The 17,233-nt window shown below is 38.0% G+C and overlaps 1 protein-coding gene across 1 annotated transcript in view; it reads right to left on the reverse strand.

The window, feature by feature from the left end:
- foxo1a (forkhead box O1 a) overlaps positions 1 to 15,260 on the reverse strand; it is a 36,343-nt gene extending 21,083 nt beyond the window's left edge. The window contains exon 1 of the mRNA XM_028045070.1: positions 14,628 to 15,260. Within this exon, the coding sequence (XP_027900871.1) occupies positions 14,628 to 15,260 (633 nt within the window). The remainder of the gene's footprint in view (positions 1 to 14,627) is intronic.
- Between the last annotated feature and the right edge of the window lie 1,973 nt (positions 15,261 to 17,233).

Below are 17,233 nucleotides of genomic sequence, written 5' to 3' on the forward strand. Positions count from 1 at the left end.
ACCGATGAGTGTTTTAAGTTTTAAGTTACTTGCTGCAGCTTTAAAATTTTCGCTTATAAATGTTACAAATATTTGCACATTAATGTAACGTAGCTGTAGGTTTTGACAGTGGACAGGTAATAATGTTAATATGCTGTGAAAATCATGTTCCTACAGTAGCCCTGAGTGGACAAACCAAAGCAGGGCTCTGGATTGAGATTACCTCGTTCTGTGTAAAATGTGTAATTAGTTTTTTTTCCAGGGGCAACTTCATCTGTGAAGATGGATGTAGACTATTCAATAGTTTTCATTGATATCTTTTTTTATTTTTTTAATGAAGTCACACTGATTTAATATTAAATGTTCAAAATACACCATTGTTTGCAACATGACTAATTGGCATTGAATGACTCCAACTGCTTTATTCGCATTTATTATATTTTTTATAAGTGTTGTTAGTGACAAATTCCTTGTAAGTAGTGTCTCGGCAGCAATGTGAGCTCTGTGTTCACATGTCGGGTTCGCTCGTGTGCTTGTTGATTATCTGACTCAGACTGGAGCAGCGTGCAGCTCATGTGTATAGACAGGGACTGAGTTGTGCTGGCTAAGCTTGCCATGCTAAAATATGTGCATGTGTTGCTATGTGTCACACAATGTGAGTCTGTAAAATGGACAGAGCTGTGTCTGTGGAGTGGGAATATTTTTTGCCTCTGATCCGCACGGCCAATGATGCAATTAATTGTTTATTACGACAGGCATAGTGTGCAGCATTAAATCCTTGACTCAAAGTCCAGAGTCTGCTATTTTGAAGACAAAGTGCTGCTCATTACACATTATTGGACAAAAGAGAGTTACTGATCAGTGAAGTCTTTATTGAATACAGATTAGCACCAATTCATGTCAGAAGCATGGTCTGATTTTAGACTTTGATGTAGAAATGCAGGATATATCGTCATTAACATTAGTAATGGCCGATGTCTATTTTTAACATATCATTAATGGCCCTATAAGTATAACTGGGGCTTGGTCATGTGGTGTTTGTAGTGAAAAGGATTGTGGGATGTTTCACTGAAGCAAAGAAGCAATGTCAGTTGTTTTTTTTCACAATGTCCAAAGGTCAGGAAATATTTATAATATGTAATACAGGTGAACAGCAATATTGTTCATATCAGTATCATATCCCTACTCTAATATATAATATTTAGCTAATTTCCACACACTATTATTTGGAAAATTGTCAAATGTGAAGTAAAAAAAAATAATGTGAGAATTTACATGAACAAGCATCAAGAGTGATTCACTTCCTGCTCTCAGCAGAGTTCAGATGAAGGATGTTGAAAAATTAAGGAAACTGGAAGAGGAAGAAGCCACTGAATCTGGCATCACGCTCCCCGTTGCTTCCTCTGCGCATGACATCACTGCGATGGTGCTGCATACCTTGAGCTGTTTTCTAAAAAGCCCGCTTCCTGTCAGTGAGAGGTTTGAAATTTACATCTTCAAAAAGAAAAGATGAAGTAGGTGGAGAAAAGTGCCGGTGACAGGTTCTAGAAAAGACATCGATGTTGCTCCTGTGAGCTGATGACACAGAATAAACTGATAGGCTCAACCTGGAGTGCTTTAAATTAATCGGACACTTTTCTTCATCTTGTTTCTGCTGCTCACAGTCTGTTCCTGAATGATACAAAGACATAAATGTAGCACCTTGCAGAAGTATTCACACCACTTCCATGTTCAGAGAAGATAAAAAAGGAACACATGCAAAAAATGCTCTTCGTAGAGGAAACACAGTAGATTACCATCCTATCATGAAACATGATAGTTTCATCATAATGAGCAGATGATATTATGATGAAGGAAAAAAACTGAGTTGACTTTCAGCAGGACAGCCATCTTAAACATACACAGAGGGCTACAATGGAGAGGTTTCCAGTCAGAACTCTTTTCCGCTTAGAAACTTAGGTCTTGGTTCGGTTGAATGCATATGTGAATACAAGCACCACTCAAAAAGCTGGAAGGGAACTATTGCCCAGGGCATTCTGGGTAAATACAACTAAAACAAATGTGCAAATCGAATGCAAGCAAGAGAAATGGCTCATGGCCATTTGCCAAAAAAAAAGAGAAATCCTACAAACTGCTAAAATTTGACGCCACCCCATTTTTGTTTACATTTTGTGAAGAAGGAATTAGTGCTCATGTCTTCTTGAGAGGTTTTTGGTACAGCGCCACCACAGGCGAGGGAGACAGTAGGTTTTTCAAACAGTTTGGTTTGATTGACACAGATGGAATAGTAACAAATGTTGCTATTTTGATCCCCACTTGAACCATGTCTATCAGGTGTCTATTGAACCACACTCTCAGGTGTGAAAACCCCCTAAAGCTTATTCATGACTGAGAATGGCCAAGTCAAAGTCAACAACAAATCCAAAGGAGAATCTGTAGAAAGACTTGAAAACTGATGCTCACAGATACTTTACATTCTGTCTGACTAAGGTTGAGCCATTTTGCAAAGACGACTTGCCAAAAATTAAAGAACTAACTTTCTGGAGGAACAAGTTGAGTTCAAGTGATTTTTTTTTATTTTGTTGAGGGGGACTCCAAAGATGCAGTTTTCTGAGTTTAAAGTCAGAATTCGGAGAACTAAGACAGATTTCTGAGAAAAAAAGTGCAAATTCTTAGATTAAAGTCTGATATTTTTTTTCTTTTTCAGGGCCTCTAATCCTCTTGTAATGCGATACAGTGCTGAAAAGCTCAAAGGCTAAAGGGCAAGACACTCTCAAAGACATGAACTTAAGAACAGCTAAGTGCTGGTTCAAATATCATCTGAAGTAATACTTCAAATAGTGAAAGAAGCAAAAACTGCTGAATAAAAACTTTTCGTCACAAGGCTCATGACATCAACTGACCTTTCTCACATTACGGCCGCCACCTAAAAATATCACTTTATATCAAGTCTTAAACAAGTGTTGAGGGTTTTTTTTTTAGGTTAAGTGGGTGATTAATTCTAATCTTTTGCGTCAATTACGTACAACAAGAATAGGAATGAATCATTGGGAGACAAATAAAGAGATCTTTAAAACCATACTCTCAGTCTCACTCTGAATTAATCACAGATTTAAATTTCCACTGCTGAGCATTCATGAGTGCGACAGAGAGGGTTGAGTGAATGTGTGATGGTGTGATAATGCCAGGCCAGTCTGACAGGCACCGTGTATAATCGCTTTAGGGCAGGAATTGCACAACAATGTGGGTTTGGGTAATGCCAGTGGTTTGGGGCCCGGGGCAGCGAGCGAGCAGTCCCGTTAGAACGCTGCCCTCCCCACGGGTCTGCAATCCAGTTCAGAGATCCACGAGAGCGGATTTTCACATGTGAAAAAGTACTGGGGACTTTCATTTCTCGTTTTAACACTAAAACATCGACAGTTCCTCTTTTTGCACCGTAAAACAATGTCGATGTCTTCCTGCAAAAAGAATCAGGAGATTTTCTTTTTTGGTTTGGGTTGTTCAGTTTGTGTGAAAGATGAGAAGCTGCGACGGCACGCGGGGCAAAAGCACACTCTGCGCCAAGCCCGGCTAGACCCGCGACCAAAACAAAGTATCACGTGCTCCTGTCCCGCTACTACCAAACCCGCTCTGAGAAAAACAAAACATTCTGACTCATCCTAAATGACTGTTTACCTGGCAAGCTAACATGATCTCTACTCCATATTTTCACTCTTAGTGTAAAGCCCCTAGATTTGGTGCTCCTCCCCTCTTTAGCTGAAAACCTAACTCTTTGCTGTTACGGCTACACTCACTGTGAAGTTAGTGGTCAGCCAGGACACTGAGTGGTCTGTCCTCTGGGCTGAAGCCAGAAAATGGGGACTGACAAAACAAAACACTGGCAGGAGCACAGCGTCTGAGGTGGGTGGAATCAGCCGGGTACACATTCCACCTGATTTGTTTGAAAATGAAAGGGTCACAATATGGGATTTTCCAGAGTTCAGTCCTGTTATATAAAGGCTCAGTAAGTGTTAATTTACCAGCTGCAGCACCTGATGTTTCACTAACTCGAGTAAAAAAAAAGTATTCCACAGCTCAGAACACATGCTGTGTAAATGGAAGGTGCTCTTACTGAGTATGTTTGACCTACTTTTAGAAAAGTCTTGTGGTTTGATGTAGTGCCTTGCAAAAGGATTCATGCCCCTTGAGCTTTTCACATTTATTCATGTTACAACCAAAAACCTTAAGCTGTTAAGGTTGAAAGACATGAAAGACCTGGGGTCAGCCAAGCAGCCATATTTAAGTTCACTTACACAAGAAAAAAGTTGTCTAAAACCGCAAAACTTAGAAAAAAAAACCATGCCCTGTCTGGTGGAGGGACTGCTGAAACCAACTGGTTTTTTTTCAGTTTGTATTATAAACACAACTCACCTGTATTTATTAATAGGATTGATTTAGAATACAGTAGATCCCATGTTCGAGGGATGTAGGGACCTGAATTGGATAGCTGAAATCCACAAATATTTGAGACTCCCTTTGGAATCCCTCACAATTGCCTATTTTACCAGTTCTAACATGAAATGCACTTTAACATGCTTTAATTTGCACAGTTGAAACCACTGAAGCTTTCTTATCTCTGCTCTTGAGGATACAGTCAATCAACGGCAAGGCAAATGAATGGCACTCCTGGATCGGCTGCTTTACAAACACAAGCCAATAGCGTGTCGAGTAGCAGGTATCTCAGCTTCCAAAGATGCTAAAAAATCCACAAATATGTGATTTTTCAGTAAATAATTTCAAGTAGCGCTCCACAGAAAACTCTGCAAGCAGGTGAATCCTCAAATACTGAACAACAAACAAGTGAAGATCCATTGTAATTTGCATTATATTTGTCTGTATGATAGGATTGAATTGACTATATATTTATTTATATAAATTGAATAAATTTGTTTTTAAAAGACGAGATCAGTGCTATATAAAAAAAACTGTATAACAAAAATATACAGATTTTTGTTATACAGATATACTAATAAACAGATCTTTATTTAATATGCACCAAATGAGATCAAACTGTAAAACAAGGACACCAATGAAGAAGTCCAACATGAGATAAATTAGAAACATTCAGCTGAAGTTAAAATGATGTGATGTCACATCATCAGAATAGCATCCATAAATAAACACACGTGTTCCACACTTAGACATCAACATGCAAACATCATTTGATAGCTGTGCCCTGCTGTCGTGCCTGTTTACTGCTTCAGTCTACTGAAGTTTGATTAAATCCCCTAAAGCCCTTCTGGGCAAACAAGAATGAAAGAGTGCAGAGAGCAATAGTAGTGCCGGAGCTGAGGAGGTAAACAAATCTGGAGCAGGATAGAAGGGAAAACATGACGTTGTGAAATCGTCTGTGGGGCTACTAGTATCACGCTGTTGCTCCATCAGATCAGCTTGGATCAGCACAGTTACGTCACAATGTTACATCGTTCCCTGCCAGCACCATCAAAACAAACTGATTGACTTGTACTTACAAGGGCATAAAAACCAGATCATGTGAAAAGAAAAACCTTCAGTTTTTTAATTAATATATTAAACTAATTATCTGAATAATCCAAATAAGCAAAGACAATCCAAGAAGGAACAATGTACTGTTTTGCAGTAGGAGAAGGAGAGCTGTTGTAGAAGAAAAAACAAAGGACCTCTGGTAACTACTGACAAGCCAGAGAGATCCAATCCATTGATGTGAGAAGAAGCAATTGCTGAAAATATGCCATAAGAAGTTCCGTTTGCTGTATGCAGCAACCAGTGTGGTGGCCCTGTTTTGCATAACTTCATTTCAGCAGGAAACTGCTCAGTTTTGGCTGACTTATATCAAAGCATATATATGTTTTGCAATGGCCCAGTCAAAGGTCATACCTTAATTAAATCCAAAATCTGTCCTAAAGTTTTAAAAAGACATGTTTACAGATACATTCCATCCAACTTGATGGTGCCCATAAATCAGTTCCTATGTCTATTCCCACTTTGCTTGACACCCCCTGTGTGCAGTTATGGTAATTCAGCACTACAAAACGAAATGTGATCCAGTAAGTGAAGAGTACAAAATCAGGCGGGAAGAAAAAAAGAAGACACAAAGTAGTCCTCTACAGTAAAGAAAAGGATATAAAAGCATGTGCTGGAATGTTCCCTGTGTCTGCCTGTCTGTCTGCCATCGTGATTGTGCATCTGCCAGCAGAAGAGCTTTAATTATGAGGCCCAGGTTATGTGTGTGCACTCACACACTCACACACGCCTACACACGCACACACACACAGAAGACTAGGGTCCCACATATCTCCAACACAGGCCTCACAGTTCCGCTGACTAACCAGTGGCACCAGACTTTGGCCTGCGGCTCCCTGATTCCAGTAAATGTCTTGTTATGCAACTCCTCACAAGTGTCACCCAGACTGAACTTGGAGCTTTCTGGGACTCTCCTTCCCTTAATCTTTAGCTCTTTGGTTTTGTACAAGGAATGGAAGCCCCTGGTGTAGCTGAAGGTTTGACAATGGCAAAAGAATATGGAGAGACAACAAGGGAGGGGAGTGTCTGGTAACCTTTTAAAAAATTAAGTGTGACCTGCTTTTTGCTGAGGCTAGAAACTGGGAATGAAGAGCAGACAGTGCAGGCAGGAAATGGGGAGGAGGGTGAGGAGAGCTCCTTCAGTTCTTTTTGCCTAAGAATCACAGATGCCCCTCATGTCTTGGGACAATGCCAAGGCTAGACTCCTTAAATGCTTCACAGGGGTTTGGTGTGTGTGCTTTTTGAGTGTTTAGGTGTCCTTGTGTGTGTGTGTTTTGAACCAGCTGAAAGAAGAGGACTGCTGTTCTATCTAACTTTCTGTCCCACTTAAAACACTTTCAGGGAAGTTAACAATCTTAGAGTTGTGACAAAGTTCAACTAGCTTTGTGCTTACTCAGGATTATAACACCTTCGGTCTCAGCTTCTGGTTGACTTTAAGCCATATTTCAGAGGTTTATAGGGCAAACATTCCAACATTAAATAGCTTTCTGTATCCTTGCTCAAAAACAACAAAGAGTTAAACTGTAGCCTATAAGTTACTTAACTGCCTCAATTCAACTGAAGAGTGTTCATCATTCCTCGCTTTGAGGGAAATGTTTTGAAGAGTTTTATTTCTAAGGCTGACAATATTAGAAAAATGCAGAGATACATTATTATTGTTCAAATACTGTTAATTTGGGACAATTTACATTGAGATTAACCCAAAGTAAATCTAGTTCATGCCTGCCATTTCAAGGGCTTGCAACTGAAAAGACAGCATAAAAAGGCAATATCAATCAGTAGCTTCTTTCTTTTCCAGTTTAAATTCTGACTTTAGGGAGCACTATAGTTTTACCGAATGGGAACTCAGAAAATCTAACTCCAAAGTACAAAGGGACCACACCATAAGTACTTCTTGTTCCAATCAAACAATTACCAAAATATATGTCACAAAATATTGAAGAAGCCTCCGGTGGAGATAAAATGGCCAAAGAGAAAGACCAGATTTAAAAAAGCCATGCAAACCATCTTTAAGCTCTGAAAAAATACGACAACTGGATAATTGCTATAGCTACTCATTGTGCCAAAAACTAGTCTTTGAATCAGGGCTTATGCTATGTCATGAGTTGGGTAAAAGTAGGTTTCAAGTCAATACGTGGTAGAAATGGAAACAATAAGTTAACAATAAGTTCTGATATTCATTTTATAAAAGCTTGGTTGTTCACTCTTTTTGAGTTCCTTCCTGCTTTCTCAGAATTTGAGAGGACTTGTTCATGTTCTAGGTGAACAAAGACTGGCCTGTTTTAAAACCAGCTTTGATTATATTTGATCAAATCTCAACAGATTAAGTAACTCTTATCAATAGCTTTCAGAAATTAAACAAAGCATCAATTGACAGACCCATGGTGAAGCCTAGGGATGATTCAGTTGCCAATTTGCAACTGAGCAATTACAAAATGATTCAGTTCAACTCTGAGTAATTTCCAATGAAAAATTTGTTGCATAACGCAATCATTTTTTTAAGCGGGATGTTTAATTGTCTTCCACAGATTGCATAACTGCATTTGGATGTCAAAGGTAAGATAAAAATGCAGAAACAAGCAACTGTTAGTGTGATGTAAATAACCAGCAAAACCCAGTAATGAGAGGCTGTATTCAGTTTTTACCCATTACTGGTTGAAATGTTTAATTTACTGGTTCATAATTTTTGTACTGGGACAGGAAGTGATCAAATGAAACGTTTGATATTTGAAGAAAACTATCAACTTATGATACTATCCTGCGTCATTTGTCTGATTTGAAAGATAAATATATCTTTAAATCATTTCAGTTGTCATTCGCTTCTATAGGTGTTGCAGGTGCTTGGGAGTTATTCTGTTAAAACGCTGGAGCAGAACCTTTCTCCTGTCAAAGTCAGTGTTTACAGTAAGACTGAGTGGGATGGGAGTCAATAGGCGCATTGACATGGTAATGACCCTTGTGCCGCTTGCCGTACAATCTGCTCAGACCGATGTGTTTGTCCGCTGCTACAGTTTGTTTTGAGTTCCGTGGGAGTATTTACCAGCGTAGGTTGAGGAATTTCAGGTCAAGAGAGCGCCGTGTACGGAGGAAACCTCTGACTGAACTGATCCTGATACTGACATCAAACGCACCTGAGCCATCAGGCTCCACCAGCTTAAAGCAAATATTTATCCTGTAGTGACGTAAAAGCAGAAAAAGAACAGATTTTTGGCAGGTATGAATGCATGCGTACCTCGTGTTATTTTAATGTGTGACTTTATTTATCTCATTAATTCCATTCATAAAGTTAAACTAATATACTATACAGATTCTTTACACGCAGAATAATAAAAGTCAAGCACGTATTTCTGTTAAGTTTTATGATAAAGGCGCCAATGATGCAGCACCAAATTGGTGTTCATGAAGCCCAGGTTTCTTTAATACTAGTCTGCAGCTTGTCTGCATTGTTGGTTCTGATGTCTCTCATCTTGCTCTAAACAATATGCCTCAGATTCTCCATAGGGATCAGGTCAAGTGAGCTTCCTGGCCAATAAAACACATTGATTCTATGGTGACAAAGACAGGTATAAGCAGTTTTGTTGTAGTTTGGAAAGTGTCGAAACCTCTTGAAAAATAAAATCAGCAATAAACCTTATCAGTAGAGGGAGACATGAAGCACTCTAAAATTTCATGTGCTGACTAATACTTGAGCTTTTGAAGCACACATTTTCCTTCCACATAACCTTCTACTAATGTAGAACAGAGCATTTAACTGCCATTCCATCTGTATAATACTCTTATAACTTTGTGTAAGCAAAAATAATCAAAATTAACACAAATAAATTATCAAAACGTATTAGTGCGTGCAATAAATCTATATAATAAATGCATTTCACGTTTTTAATTGAATAAAAAAAAATAAGAGAATTTTTCAATGATAGCCTAATTTCTGGAGCTGTCCCTGCATTTCTGGCAATAACGCTTTACAAAGGGAAATAACTGATCATAAAATGTGCACAGATCTAAGACATGGAGAATGAGCTCAGCAAAAATGTTTGGTGATGCATTGTTTGTGCCATCTGCTCTCTTTCCTATCAGGTGGCATCCTGGGCTTGGGCCAGTGCCCAGACCAAGCTGATCCCACCTGACACAACTGTCCTCCAAATTCACACTGTCACAGACGGCCTGAGAAGTGTGGAGGCTGTCATGACTCAGCTTAGACTGGACCTACCGTGGAAGATTAGTGGGACTGTGAAATGAGCTCTGTACATTTACAGAGCACAGAACCCTAATTAGATATTAATGAGAACTTTATGTGCTTTCTTAGCTAACAGTAGATAGTCATAGCAATAAACCATCCTCAAGTTAATTATAATTAATATCTGAAGGTGTTAAGGAAACCAAATATTTTTTTGATATGCGGCCAGTCATGTCTACTGTAGCTCACATAGAAACCACTGTCAGCCAAAGACTTACTCAATCAGTGAGTCAGCACAAACCACATATTGTTTTCTGATTCAGTGATTTGTGTTCTGTTAAGGTGATTTGGTATGAGTGCTTTTATCAAAATTACTTTTCCAGCATCTACATTAACAGAATATGTGCCTGTAACTAATGAAACCAACATGCTTTTGTATTTCCAGAGAGATATTTTGTCCCATTTGAGACAGAATGTGGGTAACAGATAAAAATTAGGATAGCAACAAGCCAAAACAATGAAGACAAAAATGTTAGAATATGAGAGATGAGACCAGAACTGACCAATTTTTAGCTTGATTAACCGTAACTTCTGACCAGTCAATCATAAGCTCATTTTCTGTTTAGTTATTCCATCACACAAAATAAGTGTTATCAAGTTGCAATGACAACAATCTTCAAAGTAAAAGCTTCAACGACACAGATTATTTCAGTGTCTTGTAGCTAGACAAAGGCTGAACAGAGTTAAGTAAAGAGATCATGTTTTATCCTTTTGAAACTCCAACCTTGGCTTGTCATAGAACATGCAAGATTTGGAAACATTGATAACTTTTGGGAGCATCCAGCTAAGCTAGTGATCTAAGTTATGTAGAATTTACAATTGGAGACTGCTGTTTTAGTAATGTTAGCCATGCTAACGGCTACAACAACGCTAAAGATGCAAATGCTAATATAAGATGCCAAAGATAGTTTTAAATGGACACTTCATAATAGCTTTGTCTTAAAACTGTTTCCCAGCAACTCTCCTCTCACACAGTATACTGACTTTAAGGCTGCCACTACCAGAATTGAATTTTTTTTTTATATATATTTCTCAAACTGTTCTTATATTATAGTAGAACTTAGCTGATCCAAATAGAATTAGCCATTCAAGATTTACCAAAAACTAATTGGAAATCTGTCAAAATTTAAAAGGAGAAAATTAGTTTAAATATTAATTATATTAATGTCTTTTGAGTTTGGGCTGCCTTACAACTGAGCTCCTGCTGAAGATACATTGTGTGACAGGCCCCCTGTGTGGAACCGAGCTCTATGAATAACTCCTCTCAGCAGTACTGAATGGTACTTTGCTTTCCAACAGAATTACTCAGTTTAAACACCCCCAACATGGCAGGAAAGGCGGCAAACCCAGGGGGTAGCCAAGCACCCCTCACTGGGCTGCCAGTCACACACAAACTGCTACATGGCTGCTACAGCAACAGAGAGGAAAGCTGTTAACTTAGATGCAGTAGATCAGACAAAAAACATGTTAAGATTCTGTCAGTGTGACTGTGTTACATACGTTATAAAATAAAAATTGACTGATGCAAATCAGAGTGCTGGAGACAATTAACCAGCGTTGATATTTTGTAACACTGTTTTGCTATAACAAAGTCACAAATTATCTCATTATGCAGGACTCCAAAAATATAATGATCAATGGCTGAAAAACTGAAAGTGGGGTACCAACACCTTTCTTCCAGTAATCTTGCTTCTGGTTTCCTAGTATTATTACAAATTAAAAATGGTTCCATGCATTAATATATTCCAAGGTTGCACAAATATTCTGTCAAAATGTTGCTACGGTTTAAAGTCTGCTTAAAGCTATGTCAGAGAAAGTCTTAGACCAGACCTTTCTCCTACCTGTTGCTAAAAACTCTGGGTCAGCTGGGTGAGAGAACATTGCTACAATTTCTCCTCACTTTCAGGAAAAGCAATTGAGTTGTTTGGGAACAAAAACAGCTATGATATCCAAATCAACATGATAAATAAATGTTAATTATAGTCAATAAGTTACTTTATTTCAGCAGAAGTGGAAATAACAGGGTTTTTTTTCCTTGTCTCCAATAATGGCGATTCAATAATTTTTTGTGTAGATCTTTGTTTTACTTTTTTTTTAGGAAATAGCATTTTATTGTGAGTATCTCATACTGGCTAAGCTTTCAAAAGACAATCATTAAAATGGCAATTAAAAAAATACAATAAAAATTTTAATGCAATGTTTGATAGTTATCAAAGAAATTCTGTAGGCAGGTAGTTTTTTTTGCATGTGGATTAAATAATGATGCACCTTCTCAAGTAAAAGCAATGAATCCTGCTTACGACTTTGTGTTTGTGTTTAGCCCGCAAATCGTATAAAAACGCACTGCGAGAACATTTTAGAGCAAAAATGCACATCCAGAATAAACAGTGGGTAATTGACTTCAGGTAAAAATCTACTTGAACAATATCAATCCCCCCCTTGCAACACATCTGTCCATTGACGGCTTTGTTTACTGAGAGTATTCCACTACACTGGAAGGGTTTTTCCACTTGTGGGACAACATCTGACAACTCAATGTAAATTTTAAGTTAATTTACTAAAATCCTTGAGGTCAGAGAGATAAATATGAAGCAAAATGTTTGCAAAAAAGAAAAAATACCTGCATGAAAACAGTGAAAATCCAAGTGAATCAGTATTGTTTATATCAATCTGTGTCAGATTCAGCATAAGCACTAAAAAATAATATTTTCTCCAATAACCGTGACTGACACATATGTCAAATTTCAGCACATGAGGTTGCTCAGATGGAGACAGCCCAAACAATAAAGAAAAAAACTACAACTGCTTCAAATTTCAACAACCCGGACAGCTTACAATAGAGAACAGTTGTAGTAAATCTTTCAGTATTATGGGCTCACTATGATTTCCTGCTGGGAGAGCAGACTGTCATTAATTTATTGTCAGACATCAATGAAACTATGTCTCTCCAAACAATAAATTTAATGAACGAAACATTTTCGCCCCTCAATGGTCCTCAGTAGGCGTGCTTTCTTTCACACCACATCAGAAATTTTGAATCTACTCTTGTGTAATGTTTTGGGACAGTTTCTAGGACACATGATCGGCTCCAGTGTCTCCTTACGACATAGTCGCTTAAACTCAGCTGCATTGGAGTTCCACAGTCCAATGTGGAAAACTGTGATTCAGCCTGAAAATGTACAACATTTTCGCAGGACAAGAAAAAACAGAGGGGAGCTGCCTCAGCGGTACAGTGATTACCATGATTACCATGTTTAAAAGATCAATACGCCAAACTGGAAGAAAAAAAAAATCCTGTTGAGTCAGGAGACTCACATAAGTCACATTGTGCAGTAAGAAGTCAGATGACTGTTTAAGGTGATGGTAGTAACAGACAAGTTTGCAAAATTATAATGCACTGGTTGTAAGACATGGTACAATTAACAATTTCATTGGCATTTAAATGTTCTTGCATGCTTTTTCAGTTAAGACCATTGAAAAAGCAATGATCTAAACTTAATCGTGAGGTGAAATTAAAGATGTACCAATCAGTCAGCTGGGGATCGGCTTAGGCCAATTTTTCTCTTGATCAGCTCTAATTTTTGACGGCGTGTACTTTTTGAGTTTAAGAAAGATTAAAAATGTTAGGGACTTGCAGTATGAGTGGAGCATATTGTTTTCTCTTTTATGTGTTACAGTCTGAATAGGAGAAAAAACCCCTGAAGTGTCACAAATTAAAATCGACAGGTCAGACATGATCAACCAGGAAAATCCTGACGAATGAATCATTTGTGAAAATGTAGACCAAAAGATAACATGCCAGTAACACAGACAACACAATGGAGATATAAAAGTAAACAACTCTAAAACAAAGGCTACAAAATAAATTCCTTGTCTATCAAGCACCACAGAGAAGCCAAATCTCCCCAGAGGGGATATTACAGTTATACCACATGAGATAAAAACAGCATAAAACACAATGAAGTCCATAAAAACCCACTGTGAAATACCAGAGACACAAAAAATTCCCCTGTGGATAACATTGTACAGGAACTGGCATAGGCAGAACTGGCATTGGCCAATCTTCACCTGATTGGCACTGATCAGAGCCGATCATTGTTTCCCCAACAGTAAAAACAGCAAAAGATGTTTAACCACAGATGGTAAGAACTTCATACCATTTTCAGTCCCTAAATGCATCAACCAATGACAGGTTTTGCTGCATAAATATCAGATTTGTTGTGACTATTCTTGACAGCACTTTTCTTTCTCCTGTTTTATGGATCATAGTCATTTGAATTTTAAAATATTAAAACCGAAACTAGCAGGTCAAAGTCTTGTCAGCTTTGTTGACAAAAATGTTTTGACTTAGCCAGACCTTTTCTGTACAACTAAAACCACATGCAGAATGACTAAAACTACAGCAGAAATGAGTGACATTTATGCTATTGAATAAAAACTAAATTGTGAAACTACTGGAAGGATTCATATTTAATTTTAGCTTGAGGGATGGTGGCATAGATTGTTTGTGTTGCAAGATATACGTTTATTTCTATTGCATTCTAAAATGAATATTAGACTTTGATGTAAAATATATATATATATATATATATATATATATATATATATATATATATTCCTGATAAAAGTGAACTAAAAAGTATTTGAATATAGCTTTGCACTATTGTCAACTGACTAAATTGTGAGTAAAGTCAAATTACACTTTAGTTAAAAGACTGTGAAAAACCCCAATTTAAAATGTATTTCTACTTCTTCAAAAAAAAGAAATCGGTAATGGGTATCAGTCAGGAAAAAAAAAACATGATTGGTGCATCGCTAATGTTGTCCACAGTAAACTCCAAGAAGCAAGTATGAAAACAGTCAGACATACCTTCCAGCCTGCAGAGCTGTTGCTGTCTCCCTTGTCCTTGAAGTAAGGCACACTTTTCACCATCCAGTCATAAATCTGAGACAGCGTTAGTCTGTTCTCTGGAGAACTTTCAATAGCTTTGGTTATGAGGTCTGCATATGACATATTCCCCCATGCGTTCCGCCGAGAGGAGCTGCTCTTCCTCTGTGCAGCGGCTGCAGCAGCTGCTGCGGCTGCCGAAGGTGAGGAGCCCACCGGGGTGGAGAGCAGAGGCACCTGCTGCTGCTGCTGCTGCTGCTGCTGCTGATGCGGGAGTTGCGGGTTTGGGTGCTGCTGCTGATGCTGGTGATGATGTTGCTGTTGGGCTTGCTGGTGGACGCAGTTTTCCTGACACTGAAACTCGCTGCACAGGATGACCGGCTTCTGCTCCGTGAAGTCTTCATTCTCCTCCAGCAGGCTCAGATTGTTAATGAACTCCGCATTGCCAACGCCGGGCTCCTGCTTCACGGACGGCACCGGCGACGAGGTGTTGGAGTCTCCCGGGTTGATGAACTCCGGCCGGGGCAGGGGCCAAGTGCACGACCGGGGCCGCGGAAGGGGTTCGAAATCCGGGTCGATTTCCACCAGGTGTGGCTGCTGGGCCGCTTCCGCCATGGTGTCGAGAGATGACCGAGTGTTCTTACAATGTCATATAAGTGTGACACCTTTTAAATAAGTAACAACTTACGTCTTTGAAATGTTAAGAAACTCAAGAAAAGTCTCAGTGCTCCGCCTCCGCAAAATCCTCACTGGAAGTTACATCCCAAGCCGGTGGAAACGTGAAGCAGTTTAAAAAAGTCTGCGACCGAGTGGTCTTTCAAGGGGGCTAAAGTTGAGTTGGTGGGACGGTTCTGCTGGATCGCTGGTTTGTTTATGTTGTCCAGTCGTGGTGATGTTCCGTCTGATGTCCCTCACAGCCTGTTGACTCTGTGTTGTAGAGCATGTGAGGAGGACTTACTGGAAGTCTCATTTGTCAACTGATACCACCCACATTTGACTGACAGCCCTGAGCCGCCAATGAATGCTATTTTAAAAGCTCCTCTGGTTTTATTCTGAGAAGGACCAAAAATACATTTAGTTCTCAGATAGTCTTCCAAAGTACTTTTAAATGTCAGTTTAATCGACTTTCTCTAAAGTAATCTGGCTTCTATAACAGTTTTTGTTGTAAATTTCTCCCCCTAGAATTATATTATATTATATTATATTATATTATATTATATTATATTATATTATATTATTAAAAACTGCAGTAACACATGCCTATTTCAGTAACACACAAAGAAAGACATTTAATTACACCCTTTTTTTCTTTTTTCTGTTAAATACTATAAGAATAAAGTTTTCAAAAGTTACTTTCTGTCTCACAAATGAGCCTCATTGGAACACATATTCTAATTTATTGAACATGATTGAATATATATATATATATATATATATATATATATATATATATATATATATACACAGTACAGCTGTGTATATATATATAGTGTATATTTAGACTGTGTGAGTTCAAGGTAGAGCAGATGAAATCAAGTATTGTAAATTAAAAAAAACATTTAGTTTTCAAATAAAATTAGGCTAGTTATATTTTCCATGGTGCAATTTTTTTAGGTAAAAAAAAAAAAAACAACAAAAAACCAAGAATCAGATCAATGTTTCTGATTAGTTGGTTGATGAATGTGGTGGCAGCATCAAGCTGAATGACAAAATGTTTTCATTAGGGTCACCTGAAGCACGATGTAGCTGAATTTGAAGGAAGAAAATCTGCAAAACACTTTATCCAATAGCAGAGGTTACCTTCCAACAGATCATACAGTCATCATAGAATAGTATAACATGACAATGTCCAGACCTAAACCCACTTAAACATATGTGGCAAGATTTGATAATTGCTATTCAAAAATGCTCTTTAATCAGTCTGGAATTTTTTTTTTACCTACGTTAAAAAACAATGGAAGCTTTTAAATGGTAGATAAAAAAAATTCTCAGGCAACATGTTAGCTGAGCCCCCATAATGATCAAGAGCAAGAAATGTTAAAAGGATATGTTCTAAATGGATCAAAAGTGCAGTGCAGTTGTGATGCACATAATGATTCATCAAAAAAGCCCCTTTTGCAACATCTGGACAACATAACGTCGTTTTGATCTCTCTCTATTTCTCTCTCTCTCTGTTTGCCTCTCCCCCTCTCCCATTCTCTCTCTCTTTTTTCTTTCTCTCTCAATCTCTCTCTTTCAGAATAGAATAGAATTAAATTGTACCATATTGCACAAAGAAATTAGGACGACCCATTTACCAAATACTTTCATATTTCACTGGATCTCAGAAAATGGTGGATTCAAACATTCAAACGCAATGAGAAATCTTAAACGAGAAGCAGCAGCATAAAAAAAGAAACTGATTTATTATGCAACTATGTTTTTTGCTAGGTTTGCATTCTGTTCCTCCCCTTATGAATCACAGCATCAGCACAGCAACTTATTCTTAAAAATTTATATATATATTCCTAAATAAGGATACATTCAAGTAATTTCGTCTACCCTTATTTTGCACTAAAATGCTTGATAGATAGATAGATAGATAGATA

This window comes from Xiphophorus couchianus, chromosome 18 (assembly GCF_001444195.1).
Source record: "Xiphophorus couchianus chromosome 18, X_couchianus-1.0, whole genome shotgun sequence".
Lineage (NCBI taxonomy): Eukaryota > Metazoa > Chordata > Actinopteri > Cyprinodontiformes > Poeciliidae > Xiphophorus > Xiphophorus couchianus.